General features: G+C 42.4%; 1 protein-coding gene across 4 annotated transcripts in view; it reads left to right on the top strand.

The window, feature by feature from the left end:
* Window positions 1–15,981, top strand: part of LOC144063675 (nipped-B-like protein B) — a 22,677-nt gene extending 6,696 nt beyond the window's left edge. For 3 of the 4 annotated variants that reach the window (XM_077585436.1, XM_077585437.1, XM_077585434.1), the window contains 38 exons: window positions 14–2,011; window positions 2,081–2,206; window positions 2,329–2,451; window positions 2,536–2,598; window positions 2,675–2,764; window positions 3,082–3,191; window positions 3,259–3,345; window positions 3,545–3,776; window positions 3,875–4,020; window positions 4,118–4,198; window positions 5,517–5,617; window positions 5,694–5,820; window positions 5,903–5,985; window positions 6,093–6,225; window positions 6,321–6,464; window positions 7,152–7,238; window positions 7,315–7,514; window positions 7,600–7,702; window positions 7,869–7,967; window positions 8,055–8,201; window positions 8,352–8,486; window positions 8,565–8,663; window positions 8,740–8,793; window positions 8,893–9,001; window positions 9,761–9,897; window positions 9,988–10,128; window positions 10,204–10,297; window positions 10,587–10,741; window positions 11,258–11,348; window positions 11,432–11,605; window positions 11,691–11,881; window positions 12,348–12,455; window positions 12,661–12,861; window positions 13,342–13,488; window positions 14,034–14,389; window positions 14,694–14,868; window positions 14,997–15,185; window positions 15,309–15,981. In XM_077585436.1, the coding sequence (XP_077441562.1) occupies window positions 14–2,011; window positions 2,081–2,206; window positions 2,329–2,451; window positions 2,536–2,598; window positions 2,675–2,764; window positions 3,082–3,191; window positions 3,259–3,345; window positions 3,545–3,776; window positions 3,875–4,020; window positions 4,118–4,198; window positions 5,517–5,617; window positions 5,694–5,820; window positions 5,903–5,985; window positions 6,093–6,225; window positions 6,321–6,464; window positions 7,152–7,238; window positions 7,315–7,514; window positions 7,600–7,702; window positions 7,869–7,967; window positions 8,055–8,201; window positions 8,352–8,486; window positions 8,565–8,663; window positions 8,740–8,793; window positions 8,893–9,001; window positions 9,761–9,897; window positions 9,988–10,128; window positions 10,204–10,297; window positions 10,587–10,741; window positions 11,258–11,348; window positions 11,432–11,605; window positions 11,691–11,881; window positions 12,348–12,455; window positions 12,661–12,861; window positions 13,342–13,488; window positions 14,034–14,389; window positions 14,694–14,868; window positions 14,997–15,185; window positions 15,309–15,668 (7,196 nt within the window). In that variant the 3' untranslated portion in view covers window positions 15,669–15,981. The remainder of the gene's footprint in view (window positions 1–13; window positions 2,012–2,080; window positions 2,207–2,328; window positions 2,452–2,535; window positions 2,599–2,674; window positions 2,765–3,081; window positions 3,192–3,258; window positions 3,346–3,544; window positions 3,777–3,874; window positions 4,021–4,117; window positions 4,199–5,516; window positions 5,618–5,693; window positions 5,821–5,902; window positions 5,986–6,092; window positions 6,226–6,320; window positions 6,465–7,151; window positions 7,239–7,314; window positions 7,515–7,599; window positions 7,703–7,868; window positions 7,968–8,054; window positions 8,202–8,351; window positions 8,487–8,564; window positions 8,664–8,739; window positions 8,794–8,892; window positions 9,002–9,760; window positions 9,898–9,987; window positions 10,129–10,203; window positions 10,298–10,586; window positions 10,742–11,257; window positions 11,349–11,431; window positions 11,606–11,690; window positions 11,882–12,347; window positions 12,456–12,660; window positions 12,862–13,341; window positions 13,489–14,033; window positions 14,390–14,693; window positions 14,869–14,996; window positions 15,186–15,308) is intronic. The other variant, XM_077585438.1, reaches the window with a different exon arrangement.

Raw genomic sequence — 15,981 nt, 5'->3', positions numbered from 1 at the left:
TGTCATTTTGCAGACAAACCGCTGAAAAAACGCAAGCAAGACTCATATCCTCAGGAACCGGGAGTCGACATGAGTGACGTTTTCGCCGTACAAGGCGGCAACGCCGGTAGCCAGATGACGCCCAAGAAGAAAAATGTGGCGAGTAACGGTTCCGGTCGTCCCGCTCTGATGGTCAGCATCGATCTACAGCAGGCCGGCCGAGGATTACGGCAGCCCATCGTGGTGCTGGAGGCCAAGCAGCTGTGCGACGAGCACATCCTGCGGTTCAGTTCCGAGATGGAAGGAGAGAAAGACAATGCCTGCCAACTGACTGTTACCGAGCAGCAGGTTGATGACTTTGAGAAGGATATCCGTCCGAAGGAGAAGAAGGAAAGCCTGCGGGAGTCCAGACACAGAGAAGACGGCGGCAAGTCCGAGGGAATGCGTGAAGACTCGCCGAGGGATAAGCAGAATAGGAATCTAGGGTCTTGGTACAGGGAGGAAAAGAACGACAATGGTCACTGTCAACCGGAGACCTTAAAAACCCCAAGCAAGGCCGAATGGAACGCCGGTTGTCATAACGAAGACAAGGGCAGGGAGAAGAAGAGGACTAAAGATCACGACATGGAAAAAGATAGGAGTAGGGAAAAAGAGAGGGACAAAGACCAAGACGTGGATAAGGAAAAAGAGAGAGACAGGGATAAGATAAGAGATAAAAACAAAATTAGGCAAAAGGATACAGACAGGAATAAGGATAAAGATAGAGAGAAGGATGTGGACGGGGACAGAACCAGAGATCGGGAGAAAGATCGAGGGAAGGATAAGAATCAAGGTAAAGACCGAGTAAAAGAAAAGGACAGAGTTAGGGAGAAAGACCGGGAGAAAGTTCGATCTAAGGAGAAAGAGCGGGATAAGGAGTTAGATAGGGATGACGATCGATTAAAGGACAAAGAGCGAGATAAGGAGCAAGATAGGGAGAAAGATCGATCAAAGGAGAAGGAGAAAGATCGATCAAAGGAGAAAGAGCGAAATAAGGATCCGGATAAGGAGAAAGATCGATTGAAGGAGCAGGAGAAGGAGAAAGATCGATTGAAGGAGAAAGCGCGAAATAAGGATCCAGATAGGGATAAAGACCGATTAAAAGAGAAAGAGCGGGATAAAGAAAAAGACAAAACTATGGAGAAGGAGCGAAATAAGGATCCAGATAGGGATAAAGACCGATTGAAAGAGAAGGAGCGGGATAAAGAAAAAGACAAAACTATGGAGAAGGAGCGAAATAAGGATCCAGATAGGGATAAAGACCGATTGAAAGAGAAGGAGCGGGATAAAGAAAAAGACAAAACTATGGAGAAGGAGCGAAATAAGGATCCAGATAGGGATAAAGACCGATTGAAAGAGAAGGAGCGGGATAAAGAAAAAGACAAAAGTGCGGAAAAGGAACGAAATAGGGATAAAGACCGGGAACGAGAGACGGTTGAAGGCAAAGAAAGAGTCAGGGAAGACAAGGCCAAGAAGCACAAAGCGTTGATGCTAAACAGCAACAAACGTGACCAGTCTCAAGATGGGATGCCCAAACAGGACAAGGATCACAAAATCAGGCATGATGGCAGCAGACACTCCAATGACCACAGCGGACGCGAAAGGACAGACAAATCCAGTTTTCCATCCCCGCAAAATAAAAAAGAGAGGAAAGGCGACAATGAAAGTAAAGAACTTTCCCTTGAGAAAAAAAACTGCGAATTTCCCTCATATTTGCTGGGGGGAAATTCGGGAGCGCTGAAGAACTTCGTGATACCGAAAGTCAAACGGGAGATTGTCGATAAATTCCCCACCGTCTCGGGCGACTTGGTTGATGTCTGGAAAGAACCTCGTGTTCTGCTGGAGAGGAAATCGCTGGTCGAAAACCTCAGCAAAGGCCCGAAAGCCATTGTGATGATGCGTCGGCTGAACGTTGACAACATACGGAGCATCAAGAAGGAACTCAAGGAAACGTGCAAGTCGCCGAAGTGGTCTTCTGGTCACAAATCGAAAGGTATGGATTTCAGCTCTGGCCTTCTGGCTTTCCTCTGACTTAGCGATCTTTCACTTTTTGCCCTTGCAGAGATGTCATTTAGTGCCAAGCGGCGGCACGGGATGGTAAGCAAAACTCCAAAGTATACTGCTGACTCCGATGGGGAGGAGGAAGAAGCTGATGGTGACGGCGCCAGTGGCATCTCAGACAATGAGGGTAATCATTTCCACGTGTAATGAAATAATAGGACTAAATAGCAAAAACACAACGATGCACACTTCACCAAGTCATCACATTGAATTGACCGCTCTTGTTTTTTTTTGGGCCGGGGGTTTTAGTGATGAGGAAAAAGCGAAAGAAAGCTCAGGACAAGTCGTGGAAGTGCGAGTCAAAAAAAGGTCGTCCACAGGCCTGGAACTCGGACGAAAGCGACGGTGGTCCGCCGCCAAATTTAAGCGATGGTGAGTCGCTTGTTTGCGATCAAATGTTTTGTTTGTGTTTATTTTGTATGCTAATAAACTATTCTTGTGGCTCGTTTTGTTCAGTGGCCAGAAAAATGAAGAAAAAACATAAAGAGAGAAAGTCGTACGAAAAGATGCGACCTGAGGGTATGTATTCTTTTAAATCTTAAATGTTTTTTAATTTGGAATATTTTAATTTGGAATTTTCAAATTTCTGCTGCAGATTTGATGGACACATCCACGTTCAAGAGATTCGCAGCCAGTGTGGACAACATCCTGGAGAGTTTGGAGGATGTGGACCTCACTGCTGCAGGTAAACAAAGCTGACTTGGCTGTACAGTGGATCCTCACCATTCCTGTACTATAAATACAACATTTCTGTGACTAATTAATGCCCCTATTGAAGTGATTAAAATTAAGACTATACAGAATAATTTTGTCTAATAGAAAAGTAGTGTTTTGCATAAATTTTGTGGCAGCTATAGGCAATTATAAACCTTTTTAAAGGGTTGTCAATTATTTGCGGATTTTCGCTGGCAACTGTAGCCTCAGACCATGCATTGTACTTGTGTTCTGTTTTGTAAAAAGGATTAGCATTATACTTTTTTTTTTGTACTTGCCCTCTTTCAGATGACGACGGTGATGATGAAATCCCAGAGGAACTGTTGCTGGGAAAGCACCAGCTGAGTGAGTTAGGAAACGATTCGGCAAAGATTAAAGAGATGGGCATCCTTTATAAGGTAAGGGGGAGTGTGTCCCACAGTGTTGTGGTCCTTAAGTTAATTTGCATTTGCTTCTTGTCCACAGTTTTCATCTCAGAAATTGGTGAAATTTATGAACGTACTGGAGAAGAACATCCAGGACAGCGTCAAACTGTCCACATTAATGAACCATGTAAGTTATCAGGCTGATGTTATCAGTATGCCGTTTATACTTGGGTCTTTCAACATCTTTGTAAAATGTTTTGTTATTATTATGACTCTATTCAATTTCTATAACTATATTTTGGTAAAATTACACAAAAAAAGACAATTAGGAATTGGACTAGACTAACAGGAAAGCTATTTGTAATTTGAGTCGTATTGTATTGAAGGGTAACGACTCCATGGATGAGGAGCGGCTGTGGCGTGACCTCATCTTAGAGCGGGTGACAAAGTCGGCCGACGCCTGCCTGACCGTGCTCAACATCATGACGTCGCCGCGCGTGCCCAAGGTGGTTTTCATCGAAGACGTCATCGAGCGAGTGCTGCAGTATACCAAGTTCCACATGCAGAACTCCTTGTACCCCCAATACGACCCCACTTACAGGTTGGATTCCCACGGAGGTCAGTATATCCGTCATCAAATGCATAATCGACCACTTGGGTATTTTTACAAGTATATTAAAACTCTTTGATTGTGTACTTGTATTTCCTTACCTAAGGGCATAATTCCAAAGGGAAGAAAGCAAAAAGCTCAGGCCATAAACAGAAGACGGTGCTCCAGCTCTACGGCAAAGTGTGCGACATCATCAGCAACCTTTCAGAGTTGGTGGAGGTCCAGCTGCTCACCGACACCACCATTCTCCAGGTGAGACTCTCCATCTGCGCTCACGTTTCTTCCATGATAAAAAGTATCTGATCGTCGATGTCGTCTGATTTATGCTCGTTGGCCATTTCTCATGTAGGTGTCCACCCTTGGCATCACGCCGTTCTTTGTGGAAAATGTCAACGAGCTGCAATTGTGCGCCATCGCGTTGGTGACTGCGGTAAGTGTAAGCTTACTGTAGTTTTGCGACGACAAATGCACGACTATCTTATGTTTTACGCGATTGTCCTTCAAGATTATCCTTTGGCGTGTTAATTGTGGATTTGTCCCCGGTAATAGGGTACGAAACAGTTCAAGGGCCGACAATCTTTAAATACCAAAACGTGTTCAATATTTCCGACTAAAAATCTTCATGTGAGTAAGGAAAGTCGTCTGTCACAAAAAAATGAAAAATAGCAAAAAAGAGTAATATTTACTTAGAGAAAAAAAAAGTTTTTTTACTCAGAAAAATCTAAGTAAATTTTACAAGGAGAGTTTTGAGTAGATTTGACCAGTTCATTAACTCTTTGACTGCCAAAAACGTTAAATAACGTTTCGTAAAATCCTATGGAGGAGTGCCAAAGACGTTAAAAGACGTTTTTTTTCGAAACAGGTGAAACTAACCATTTTCTATTGTTGATTACTCAAAAACGGAACAAAAACGGAACAAACTTTTTTTTTCTGATGGAAGATGAGAGTCCAATCTTGTTTTGGCAGTATGTGTGTTTCCATAGTCCAAACACATAATTTTCTATGGACCTTGAAAGATCAGTCAAAATGCTTAAAATCGGCTGGCACCCACGGCATCCCTTTTCTGAAAACGTCTGGCAGTCAAAGAGTTAAAAAAAAATGTGGAAGACAGCCACCAGAGGCATGCCGCTTCTGCTGTGCGATAGCATATTGACGGCGGAATCCTAGAGACCCGTTTCTGGTCTCATTTTGGACACACCAGCAATGCAGTACAGTGGCAAACAGCAAGATTGGCACGGCTCAGGTGGTAGAGTGGCTGTCTCCCAAGCTGAAGGTCATTCCTCAACGCTTGAGGAACTTTTCTTTCTTTTTCTTTTCCTTTTTTAAATAAACTGGTAAAATGTACTCAAAACTCTCTTTGTAAAATTACATTTGCGCCCTTTTTAATTTTTAAAATAACTAATTTAATACATTTTGTTTCATCTAGAAGGAACTTGCATTTGCAATTGTTGCAAAGAATTTAATTTGTCTTACTAATTTTTGCGTTTAAACATTTTCTTGTTTGAAATGATCGTCCTAATCGTGATTAATATTTTCTTCATAATCGAGCAGGCCTATATTACTTTTTTTTGGTTTTGTTTTGTTTACAGTATACTCTAGAGTCATTTGACCACAGACCACACATAATATGACCAAAATTAATTTCACACTTGAGGGGTGGCTAGGCAGGCACTCCAGACACCCACTATTTGTATACAAGCCATTAAAAAGTATATTTTCCATAATATGTCCCATTGTCTCCTCTCCAGGTGTTCTCCCGCTACAGGAAGCACAGGCAGCTCATTCTTGAAGAGATCTTCAACTCTATGGCCAGGCTGCCGTCCAATAAACGCAATTTACGAAATTTCAGGTAAGCCACTAGATGAAGAAGACCCCAAATGATTGGACGGCCATCTAAACGCCCCCGTCTTTAATGCGTCTCGCAGATTAAACAGCAGCGATCATGGAGGTGGCAAGCATATCCAGATGGTCACCGCCTTGGTTCTTCAGCTCATCCAGTGCGTGGTGCAGCTGCCCTCCACAAAAGATGGAGAAGACGAGCACAATAAGAAGGTGGGCAGCAAGAAACATCCGTAGATGCATACAAATATCTGTCATCGCTTTCCATATTTCAGTGTTTATTTGCTTCTTGCAGGTGGACAAAGACGTCCTCATCACCAATTCCTATGAGACTGCCATGAGGACTGCTCAGAATTTCCTGTCAGTGTTTCTCAAGAAGTAAGTCCATGTCATGCAAGTCTAAAAATAAGTTTCTATGTGGTAGATATTAATTGGAACACACTGCGTTGAAATATTACCCTGACCGCTGTGTGCGTCTTTGTCAGGTGTGGCAGTAAGCAGGGAGAGGATGACTTCAGGCCTCTATTTGAGAACTTTGTCCATGACCTCCTGTCCACTGTCAACAAACCCGAGTGGCCCGCTGCCGAACTGCTACTCAGTTTGCTGGGTCGCCTCTTGGTAAGCGATGTCGTTCCCACCGTTGAATCACACATTTTCCGTCAAAACAGCCTCTTTTGTTACATTATCTCTTTTTTTTTTCCCCCGTCCTCCAGGTGCACCAGTTTAGTAACAAGCAGACAGAGATGGCGCTGCGGGTGGCGTCGCTGGATTACCTTGGCACCGTCGCTTCTCGCCTGCGTAAAGACGCTGTTAACAGCAAGATGGACCAAAAGGCCATTGACCGCATCCTTAAAGAGGTACTGGGGGAAAAAAAGCAGGTCTTTTTAGTTCTATGTAGGGCTGGGGAATAAATCGAATTCATTTGATTAATGGTCGTTTTGAAAATCAAATTGTTGAAAATGTGCTAAATCGTGAAATCTAATTTTTGTCTTCTGGATTATTAAAAGCTGTTATTCTTATGTTCTGTTACATCCAGATGTTATTGTAAATTGTAATTATACACAAATGGCAGAATGCTGGATGAGTGGTTTACAATAGCTACCAACTACTTAATTGTGGGTATTTAAGCACAAACTATGAATGCTAAAACTGATAAACTGATTGAACTGATTCAATTCAAAATTAAAATTCAACATTTTGCACTGGAATAAATTTTGAATAAATGAAACATTTAAGTAAACGTTTGTTGGGTTTCCTGGATTAAAATCAATTAAAATCGTAATCATCCTGAATGAATGACTGGGAAAAAAATCGAGATGATATTTTTTGGGCCATATCGCCCAGCCCTGGCTCTACGTGACCCTTCAAACAGGAGGGAAAAAAATGACTCAAAATACAATAATTCCAATCTTAAATTGGGATAGTAAATATTTGAAAAGTCTCCAGAAGAAAAAAAAAATAAAAAGAAAAACAAAAAGAAAAGTTATCATGGTTTATCGGTCAAGTGATTCATCTTAACGCCTGACTACTCATCGTCTTTGCAGTGTCACGGTAATGATGAGACGCAGCAACTCCAGAGGGCCCTGCTGTGTTACATAGAGGAGAGCAGTGAAATGGATCCCTCTCTCGTGGTGAGTATGTGTAATCAGTCCGCTCAACTCATAACTGGACTTTCACTCACCGCTGGGCACTGCGCTTCACACACAGTTTGCCAGGAATTTCTACATCGCCCAGTGGTACAGGGACATCACGAGCGAGGTGGACAAGGCCATGAAGTCGCACGACGACGACGACGACCCGAAAGCCTCGTATGCCGCCAACAACTTCGAGTCCTCAGAGGAGATTGTGCAGAGGGCCGAGATGCGAAAGAAGTTTTTGCGCAAGGTTATCAGAAACTCTCACACCAGGTAAAAAAAAACACTCTGCCATTATGGATTGGTCATCCTTCACGTTATTCTACAATTAATCGGCGCGCTCTCATATTTGTTTTAGGATCAGCTCTGACGCACTCGACTACAGGGACTCCTGTTTGATTGTCCGCTACCTAGCCTCTATGAGGCCGTTCTCGCAGAGTTTTGACATTTATTTATCACAGGTAAAGTAGTCAAAAACACAAACTTATTACTAACCGACCTCACACATGACAATGAAAAACAATCGATGTGTTTTCTGACTGCTCTTATACATTAGTTTGTAGTAGACTTTACACCGATCTGATTGGCTTTGTATACCTCGTCGCAAACGCTTCCCGTCTTTTGCAGATCCTGAGAGTGCTCGGTGAGAGCGCCATCGCAGTCCGAACTAAAGCCATGAAGTGTCTGTCTGAAGTTGTGGCTGTGGACCCGAGTATTTTAGCAAGGGTGAGACTTTCCCATATTATAGTTTTTTTTTTTTTTTTTTTTGCATATTCATAACACCGAACTGATTTCCATTTTCTTGTCCTTCAGTCCGACATGCAGCGTGGCGTTCACGGCCGCTTAATGGACAACTCCACCAGCGTACGCGAGGCCGCTGTGGAGCTCGTCGGACGTTTTGTGCTCAGTCGACCCGAGCTCATCGAGCAGTACTACGACATGCTTATCGAGAGGATTTTGGTAACTAAACTATTCAAACGAGACATTGCACAGCGAGCATCCAAACCGCAGGGAAATGTAGTTGTTCACAATTATGCCGCTATTCCCATATTTACTCGAGAATTGGATTGAATCCAGTTTAACGGACCTGCTTTGTTTTGTCCGCAATAGGACACGGGTATCAGCGTGAGGAAGAGAGTTATTAAGATCCTGAGGGATATTTGTTTGGAGCTGCCAGACTTCCACAAGATCACCGAGATGTGTGTCAAGATGATCCGAAGGGTCAACGACGAGGAGGGGATCAAGGTTTGTTTTAAGTCAAAACCTTCTTCCGGGGGCTTTATTTAGTGTGTATTCAACTTGATTTACTATTTGATCCTGCAGAAACTGGTGAATGAGACCTTCCAGAAAATTTGGTTCACACCCACACCCAGTCATGACAAAGACGCCATGATCAGAAAAATCCTAAACATCACAGATGTGGTATGTAGTTGATTTAGTTGAGTACGTGCAATATGTTTATGCATATGTACGATCCTTTACTTTCTTGTCATTACAGGTGCTTGCGTGTAAAGATTCCGGCTACGATTGGTTTGAGCAACTCCTCCAAAACGTAAGCTTTTAAATTGGATGCGATTATCCATATCTGCGGTTTATGGTCACTTCTTTTTAAACTGCATGTCCTTCACCTTTTCTTTTTCTTTTTTTTTAGCTTCTTAAATCAGAAGAAGCCGCTTCGTACAAACCTGCTAAGAAGGCCTGCAGTCAACTGGTGGACAATCTGGTGGAGCACATTGTGAAATCTGAGGAGTCAGTTGCAGGTAAATAGAGAAATTGAATTGTTTTTGCTTCATAAGTTGTTCTCTGAAGCTAAGCCGTGATTGGTTGTTACCTGAGCCATAAGTAACTGTGATGTCATTTTCAGTCGACAGCAAGTGGCATAATGGCCGCTCCCTGGGATGGCTAAAATCGGGTGGATTTGTTGCTTAATACCGATTCCACAAACGCTATATTATAGTCAAGAACATATTTGGGTGGTCTTCCCCATTAAGTTAGCTGACTTTTTGTAAGTTCAGTGGTTTGGTGAAATCTATAACATGTGTCTTTGTTTTACGTTTAAACTTCAACCGGGAGTGGCAATAAACTGCTGTAAGCAAGCACGCTTGTCTCTTTTTTTTTTTTTTGGAAAAATTGTTCACTACGTGTTGCTTGTTGTGAAGTTCACTGCCACCATTTAGCGCTCGTTATTTTCTTTTTGTTCTCAAGTCAAGACAAAGAATCGGCTAAGCGACTGCTCGTATCAACGAAAAACTTGTAAGCCGAGGTTACCACCAAATGACTGTATTACTGATTACATTCTTATTATTTTAACAAAATTATTATTTTTTATTTCAATAATAAGGATGTGGCTAAGTGACCACAAACTTTTGTATGGTATGTTTTTAAAAAAAATAAAATAAGTGTATGTTATCATTGTATATGTATATTATTTATTTTTATAAGCGATGTATTTAATCTATTAAACAAATATATCTATTTTTAAAATATCACCGTGTCTTTATTTTGTGTGTGTGCCTCAGAGTGTGAGGACAAAGACGTCAACTCCGGTCGCCTGGTGGCTTGCGTCACCACGCTCTACTTGTTCAGCAAGATCCGACCGCAGCTGATGGTCAAACACGCCATGACCATGCAGCCCCACTTGACCACCAAGTGCAACGTAAGGATCAACCGCCGCTGATTTATTGTACTCCAGCGCCCTCTAGAGGCACGAATAACAACTGGGCTCTGGTACTGTTATTTTTTACAGAATCAGAATGACCTCATGGTAATTTGCAACGTGGCCAAGATCCTGGAGCTGGTCGTGCCTCTGGTCGACAATCCCAGTGAGAATTTCCTCACCACCTTAGAAGAAGACCTCATGAAGCTCATCATCAAATATGGAATGATGGTCTGTTTCGTTTGCAACATTCGTGGTCGGTGTAAAGCTGGTTGCTCATGTCACTTTGTGCGGTCTGCTTCTCAGGTTGTGCAGCACTGCGTAAGCTGTCTCGGTGCTGTGGTAAACAAGGTCACACACAACTACAAGTTTGTTTGGGCTTGTTTCAATCGTTTCTATGGTAAGGCTATTACCCGTAGCTTTAAAGAGGACATATTATGCTTTTTTTCCCTCTCCAACAATTTAAAATTAGGTGTCTTAATAACGTGTCTGTGGCATGCTTTGGCCAAAAGACCACAAGGAAAATTGTGTGTGAGGTATTGCAAAACAATAGTCACTTTCCCATAGTATTTCCTCTTTAGCGTGAACCCAAGAGTGGCTACTGCACTCAGTCATTCTTAATGGACGTTTCAATTTAAGCTTGTACTTTGCGCTTAGACGAATACGATTTCTCCTTCCTCAAAATGTAGGCGCCCTGGTCAAACTCAAGGCTCAACACCAGGAGGACCCCAACAGCCCCACCTTGGTGACCAACAAGCCCACGCTGCTGCGCTCGCTCTTCACGGTCGGTGCATTGTGTCGACACTTTGACTTTGACCAAGAGGAGTTCAAGGGTGCTAGCAAGGTAGGATGCCAACTTCACCATGCACACTGTAAAAAAAAAAAAAAAAAAAGAGTAGTATTTACTTGAAAAGTAAAGGTTTTTTTTACAAGAAGAGTTTTGAGTGCATATACCAGTTTATTAAAAAAAAAAAAGAAGAAAAAAAAAGCTACTCAAGGATTCAGGTTGGGAGATCGCCAGAGAGAGAGAAAGAGAGAGACAGAGCGAGATTACAAAAATAATGACAAAATATGCATTTTAGGCAAAAAGACAAATGTTCAAAGTCAAGTCATTATTTTAGTGCCCTTATTAGAATCACGCACACCCTATCAGCAGCTTCCCTCGTTTTGGTGTTTATATGTACATTGTCTGCTTCGAGTTTACAATAGATGATTTAGATTTACAAAAAAAAAAAATGTGTGGGGGGGGCTTGACCAGTTTGCAGTTCTAACAGCATCACATAACTAATACAGTAAATATGAAGTTCAATGTAAAATTTGAACTGATTTTTTTTTTTACAAAAACTGTTATTTCTTCTAGCTCATCATCAAGGACAAAGTCTTGGAGCTTCTTCTGTATTTTACAACTCACAAAGACGAGGAGGTCCAGGTCAAGGCCTTGATTGGTTTAGGTATATTAGTGCATTTTAACACACTACCATATATTCTCTTCAATCCCCACCCTCAGTAGTTACATGATTTCTGTCACTTCAAGGCTTCCAGTTCATCATGCATCCCGAGCTGATGTTCGTGCCGGACGTGAAGATTCTCTACAACAGCACCCTGTCCGACGAGCACAATCTGGTCGGTCTGAAGATCCAGGTGCTTAAAAACATGCAGACATATCTACAGGAGGAGGATTCGCGAATGCTGGAGGCCGACCGTGACTGTGAGTTCAATGAATCCTTCGCTGCTTCCCCGCTGTCTGAACCATCGTCTAATCACCTTGATGTTTTTGTTTTTTGTCGACTCAGGGAAGGAAAAGGCCAAACAGGAGGATCTGAAAGAGATGGGCGACATCTCATCGGGCATGAGCAGCTCCATCATTCAGATCTATTTGAAGCAAGTGCTGGACTCCTTCCTGCACACGCAGTCCACAGTGCGCCACTTTGCTCTGAGCGTCATCACGCTGACGCTCAGCCAGGGCCTCATCCACCCCGTGCAGGTACTTCCATCTCAAGCCTTACGCAACATAAACCAGGGGTGTCAATAGGAGGCTCCATCTGGATCCTAGGATGAATTTAAAAGTGAAAAAAAAAAACACCATAGGGATTGTTATTGATATATTAATTATGCTATGATTTTTCTACTCCGGCACACTTGACACCAAAGTGGACCCTTAACCCCTTCAGACCTTTGGAATTTGGGGTTATCTCATGTTTTTATTTGTTACAGTGGACGCCAGGATAATATGGCTGTAACGTGTTTGTAACCTTACAGCTTATATGTAACATTTTTAACATGAACATCATGCAAATCAACAAAGATTGTGATTGGTTAAGTTATGATCCAATCATGAACCAGAAGTGTTGCATTTTTATTGGTTTAGACATGCAATCATCTATGGGTCTGACGGGGTTAAGTTGACTCCTTTTCCATTAACAATTTTTTTCCCTTCTTCTTTTTTCCAGTGCGTGCCCTATTTGATTGCCATGGGAACCGACCCCGAGCCAACCATGAAGAACAAGGCTGATCAGCAGCTGGTGGATATTGACAAGAAATATTCAGGCTTTATCCATGTAAGTTGCCCTCACATTTTACAAAGTGAACAAGTAATTATAGGGGGGTCATTGGTTTATGAGGGTCCCGATATACATATTTTTGGGTTACAAACAGGAGGGGCCTGAGTCACGATTCCAGCTCAAAACTCAACTGTGAGGCCAATGTGCTCGTGACTAGAAGAGCAGCTGTTCCTTGACTAACTGTGGGTTTGTGAACCGACAGATGAAAGCCGTAGCGGGGCTGAAGTTGTCCTATCAGATCCAGCGGGCCATCGTGGGATCCACGGTCAAGATTCTCCGAGGCTTCCGTCACCACGACATTGACACGGCCCTCTGCGCTCATCTGTACACTTTGGTCCGGGGGAACCGCCAACATCGACGAGCCTTCCTCATTTCTCTGCTCAACATGTTTGACGACAGCTCTGTACGTAGTATAAAGAATTAAGAATTGGATTGCTGGGTCGGGCTGGGCTATATTGTTATAAAATATTTTTTCCCCACATTTTATTTCTGATGATAATGGAAGTTATCCTCCTTGCAGGCTGCAATGTGGGAAAAAAATAAAAAGTATCTTTTTTTTTTAAAAGAAGCATTTTTTTTAAATTATGGGCTGGGCTATATTGTTATAAAATATTTTTCCCCCACATTTTATTTCTGATGATAATGGAATTTATCCTCCTTGCAGGTTGCAATGTGGGAAAAAAATAAAAAAGTATCTTTTTTTTTTAAAAAAGCATTTTTTTAAATTATGTTAACAAAAATGTTTTTTCAACTTTATTTAGCTATTTTTCTTAGTTTTTGCTTACTATATTATAGTTACCGGTATACATTGCTCCATTATATTGATTAATTTTCCAAGCTTTCCTGCAGGTTAATGAATGGATGTTTTCTTTGCCCTCATCAGAGAGCCGAGATCAACTTGCTGCTATTCGTGGCGGACAACTTGGCCTGCTTCCCGTTCCAGACTCAGGAAGAGCCGCTTTTCATCATGCACCACGTTGACATCACTCTGTCCGTCTCCGGTAGCAACCTGCTGCAGTCTTTTAAAGAGGTGAGAAAAGTTCGTCCAGCTCAATGTGTAGCATTTTGCTTTTGTTTCGTGTAGCTTTTCTCTCAAGCTGAAATGATGGTGTGCTGTGAAAATGATCACGATTATCATGGCACAAATTCAAATGGTAGTTAGGAATACTGTAGTTAGCCAAGCAAGCTCTCCCTCACGATCTTTAACTCTTTGACTGCCAAAAACGTTTAATAACGTTGAGTAAAATCCTAAGGAGGGCTGCCAAAGACGTTAAAAGTCGTTAACTATGTTGTTTTTTAGTTTTTTTTTGGAAATGGGTGGAGGAAAGCCTTGGTAGTATGTGTTTCCATAGTCCAAACACAAAATTTTCTGTGGACTTTGAAAGATCAGTCAAAATGCTTAAATCGGCTGGCACCCACAGCATCCCTTTTCTGAAAACGCTTGGCAGTCAAAGAGTTAAGTGAAAAGAAGCAAATATGACATCATGCAAAATGTATTCCCGATAATTCAATTCAAATTCATAATGTTGTGTTTTATGGCTAAACAGTTCCATCCCTACTTTGCTCCCTGTGTAGTCTTTAAGAAAAGGACCAATTCCACGGCCGAAGAAGATAAAGAAGAAGAAGAAAAAGAAGAAGAAGACAAAGCCTCGGAAGAAGCGAGACAGCTCCGACGACAGCGAGGAGAGCAGTAGCCGATCCAGCAGCAGCAGTAGCAGCAGCAGCAGTAGCAGCAGCAGCAGCGAGGAGGACGAGCAGGTGGAAATGGTCCAGGGGCAATCTGACTCAGACATGGATGATGAGGACGTGGTGATGGCCCGCCTCCCCGAGGACCCGAAGCCTCTTCTGGACTTTTCCCTGGCTTCGCAGGGAATCTTACTGCTGCTCATGCTCAAACAACATCTCAAGAATTTATATGGCTTCTCAGACAGGTAGGCCAGCACTGGAATAGCCCACGAAACCCTCTGCGGTAGTCAGGCTTGTAGATTGATTTAAATCAAGCCCAATAAAATGATTTAATTTCAAAGGGGGAAAAATTAAATATAAAAATATAGAAGACAATTGCTGTAGAAAACGCATGGATGGAAAGTCTTTAGAAAAATATTTCAATCCTGATTAATATTTTAAGAAAACACTGATTTAAAAAAAAAATCTGTTATACAATCCAAAAAAAAATAGATTTTTATCAACCACTGTGGTAGCGCTCCAGCTCAAAATATTTTGTATTTCTGACAGCAAAATCCAGAAATACTCACCGACGGAATCGGCCAAGGTGTACGACAAGGCAGTGAACAGGAAATCAAAGGTGCACTTCAACCCTCGCCAGACTATGGACTTTCTGAAGGTTGGCATGTCCAGCACTGACATCAGCCACGAGACCAGGAAGTCTATCGTCAAACAGTACTTACACGTAAGAATTTGTTTCTGATAACTCATTCTCTTCTTCTGCTTCAATCAAGTCATTATATCTGCAGTACATTTAGATTTTGTGTCAGGGGCTAGTTATGAAATTTGACTGACTATGCGTTTCTGTCATAGTTCAAAGTGCTGATGGATCACCTTGACCGCGAAGAAGAGGAAGAGGAGGGCGAGGCAAGCGCCAACGCCAGAAACAAAGCAATTACTTCGCTGCTCCAGGGCCCCAAACCCCGAAACCACAACCACAACAATCACACGGCGCCGATTGAGTCTGAGGATGAGGAGAGCGAGGACGAAGACCCCCCGGCGGTGAGAAAAAAAATCTTATATTATCTGAGATTTGTTGTTATGCCTACATATGAAAAAAAATGCACATATGTGACTTCTGTAAAAAGCCAAAGAGCCTCTGACATCTTCTTGGTTTACCCGCAGCAGAAGTCACGCCGAGGTGACGACTCGGCGGAGGATTCAGGCCACATGAACGAGAGCGTGGACGTGACGGACGTGGTGGCCATCTGCTGTCCCAAATACAAAGACAGGCCGCAGATCGCCAGGGTGGTGCAGAAGACCAAAAGTGGCTACAGCATACACTGGATGTCCGGTTCCTACTCCGGGCCCTGGGCTGTGGCCAAGAAAAGGGACGGTCGCAAAAAGGTGCCTTGGTTGGACAACATCAAGGAGTCGGACATTATTTATAAGAAAATCTCCTTAACAAGCGGACACAAGTTGACAAACAAAGTGGCACAGACTTTAAGGGCACTATACGCCGTCAAGGACGGGACTAAGCATTAGACACCACTCTGGCAGCACCACATGGGTTCAGTATGTTACAGAGAGACATTCAAAGCTCTTTCTATTCAAGGACCTAATAGACCAAGTTGAAGTTAACACACCAGAAGGAAATGTTTTGAAAAACATTGGGTGGGAGCTCCTTCGCTGTTGTGCAGCAACCCGGTTCATTTTTACTCCCACTGACTGTATTATAGTTGAACTAAAAAAAAAATATGTTTATATCTGAAAATAATTCTGTAAAAGAAAAAAAGAAAGTGAATGTTGGAAATTAGTGTATTGACGTTCTTAATAAAGTGTTTTTTGGACTTTAAAA

This window comes from Vanacampus margaritifer, chromosome 14 (assembly GCF_051991255.1).
Source record: "Vanacampus margaritifer isolate UIUO_Vmar chromosome 14, RoL_Vmar_1.0, whole genome shotgun sequence".
NCBI classification, from domain to species: Eukaryota; Metazoa; Chordata; class Actinopteri; order Syngnathiformes; family Syngnathidae; genus Vanacampus; species Vanacampus margaritifer.
The sequence above is the reverse complement of the archived record's forward strand: the minus strand, read 5'-3'. Positions and strand labels throughout refer to the sequence as shown.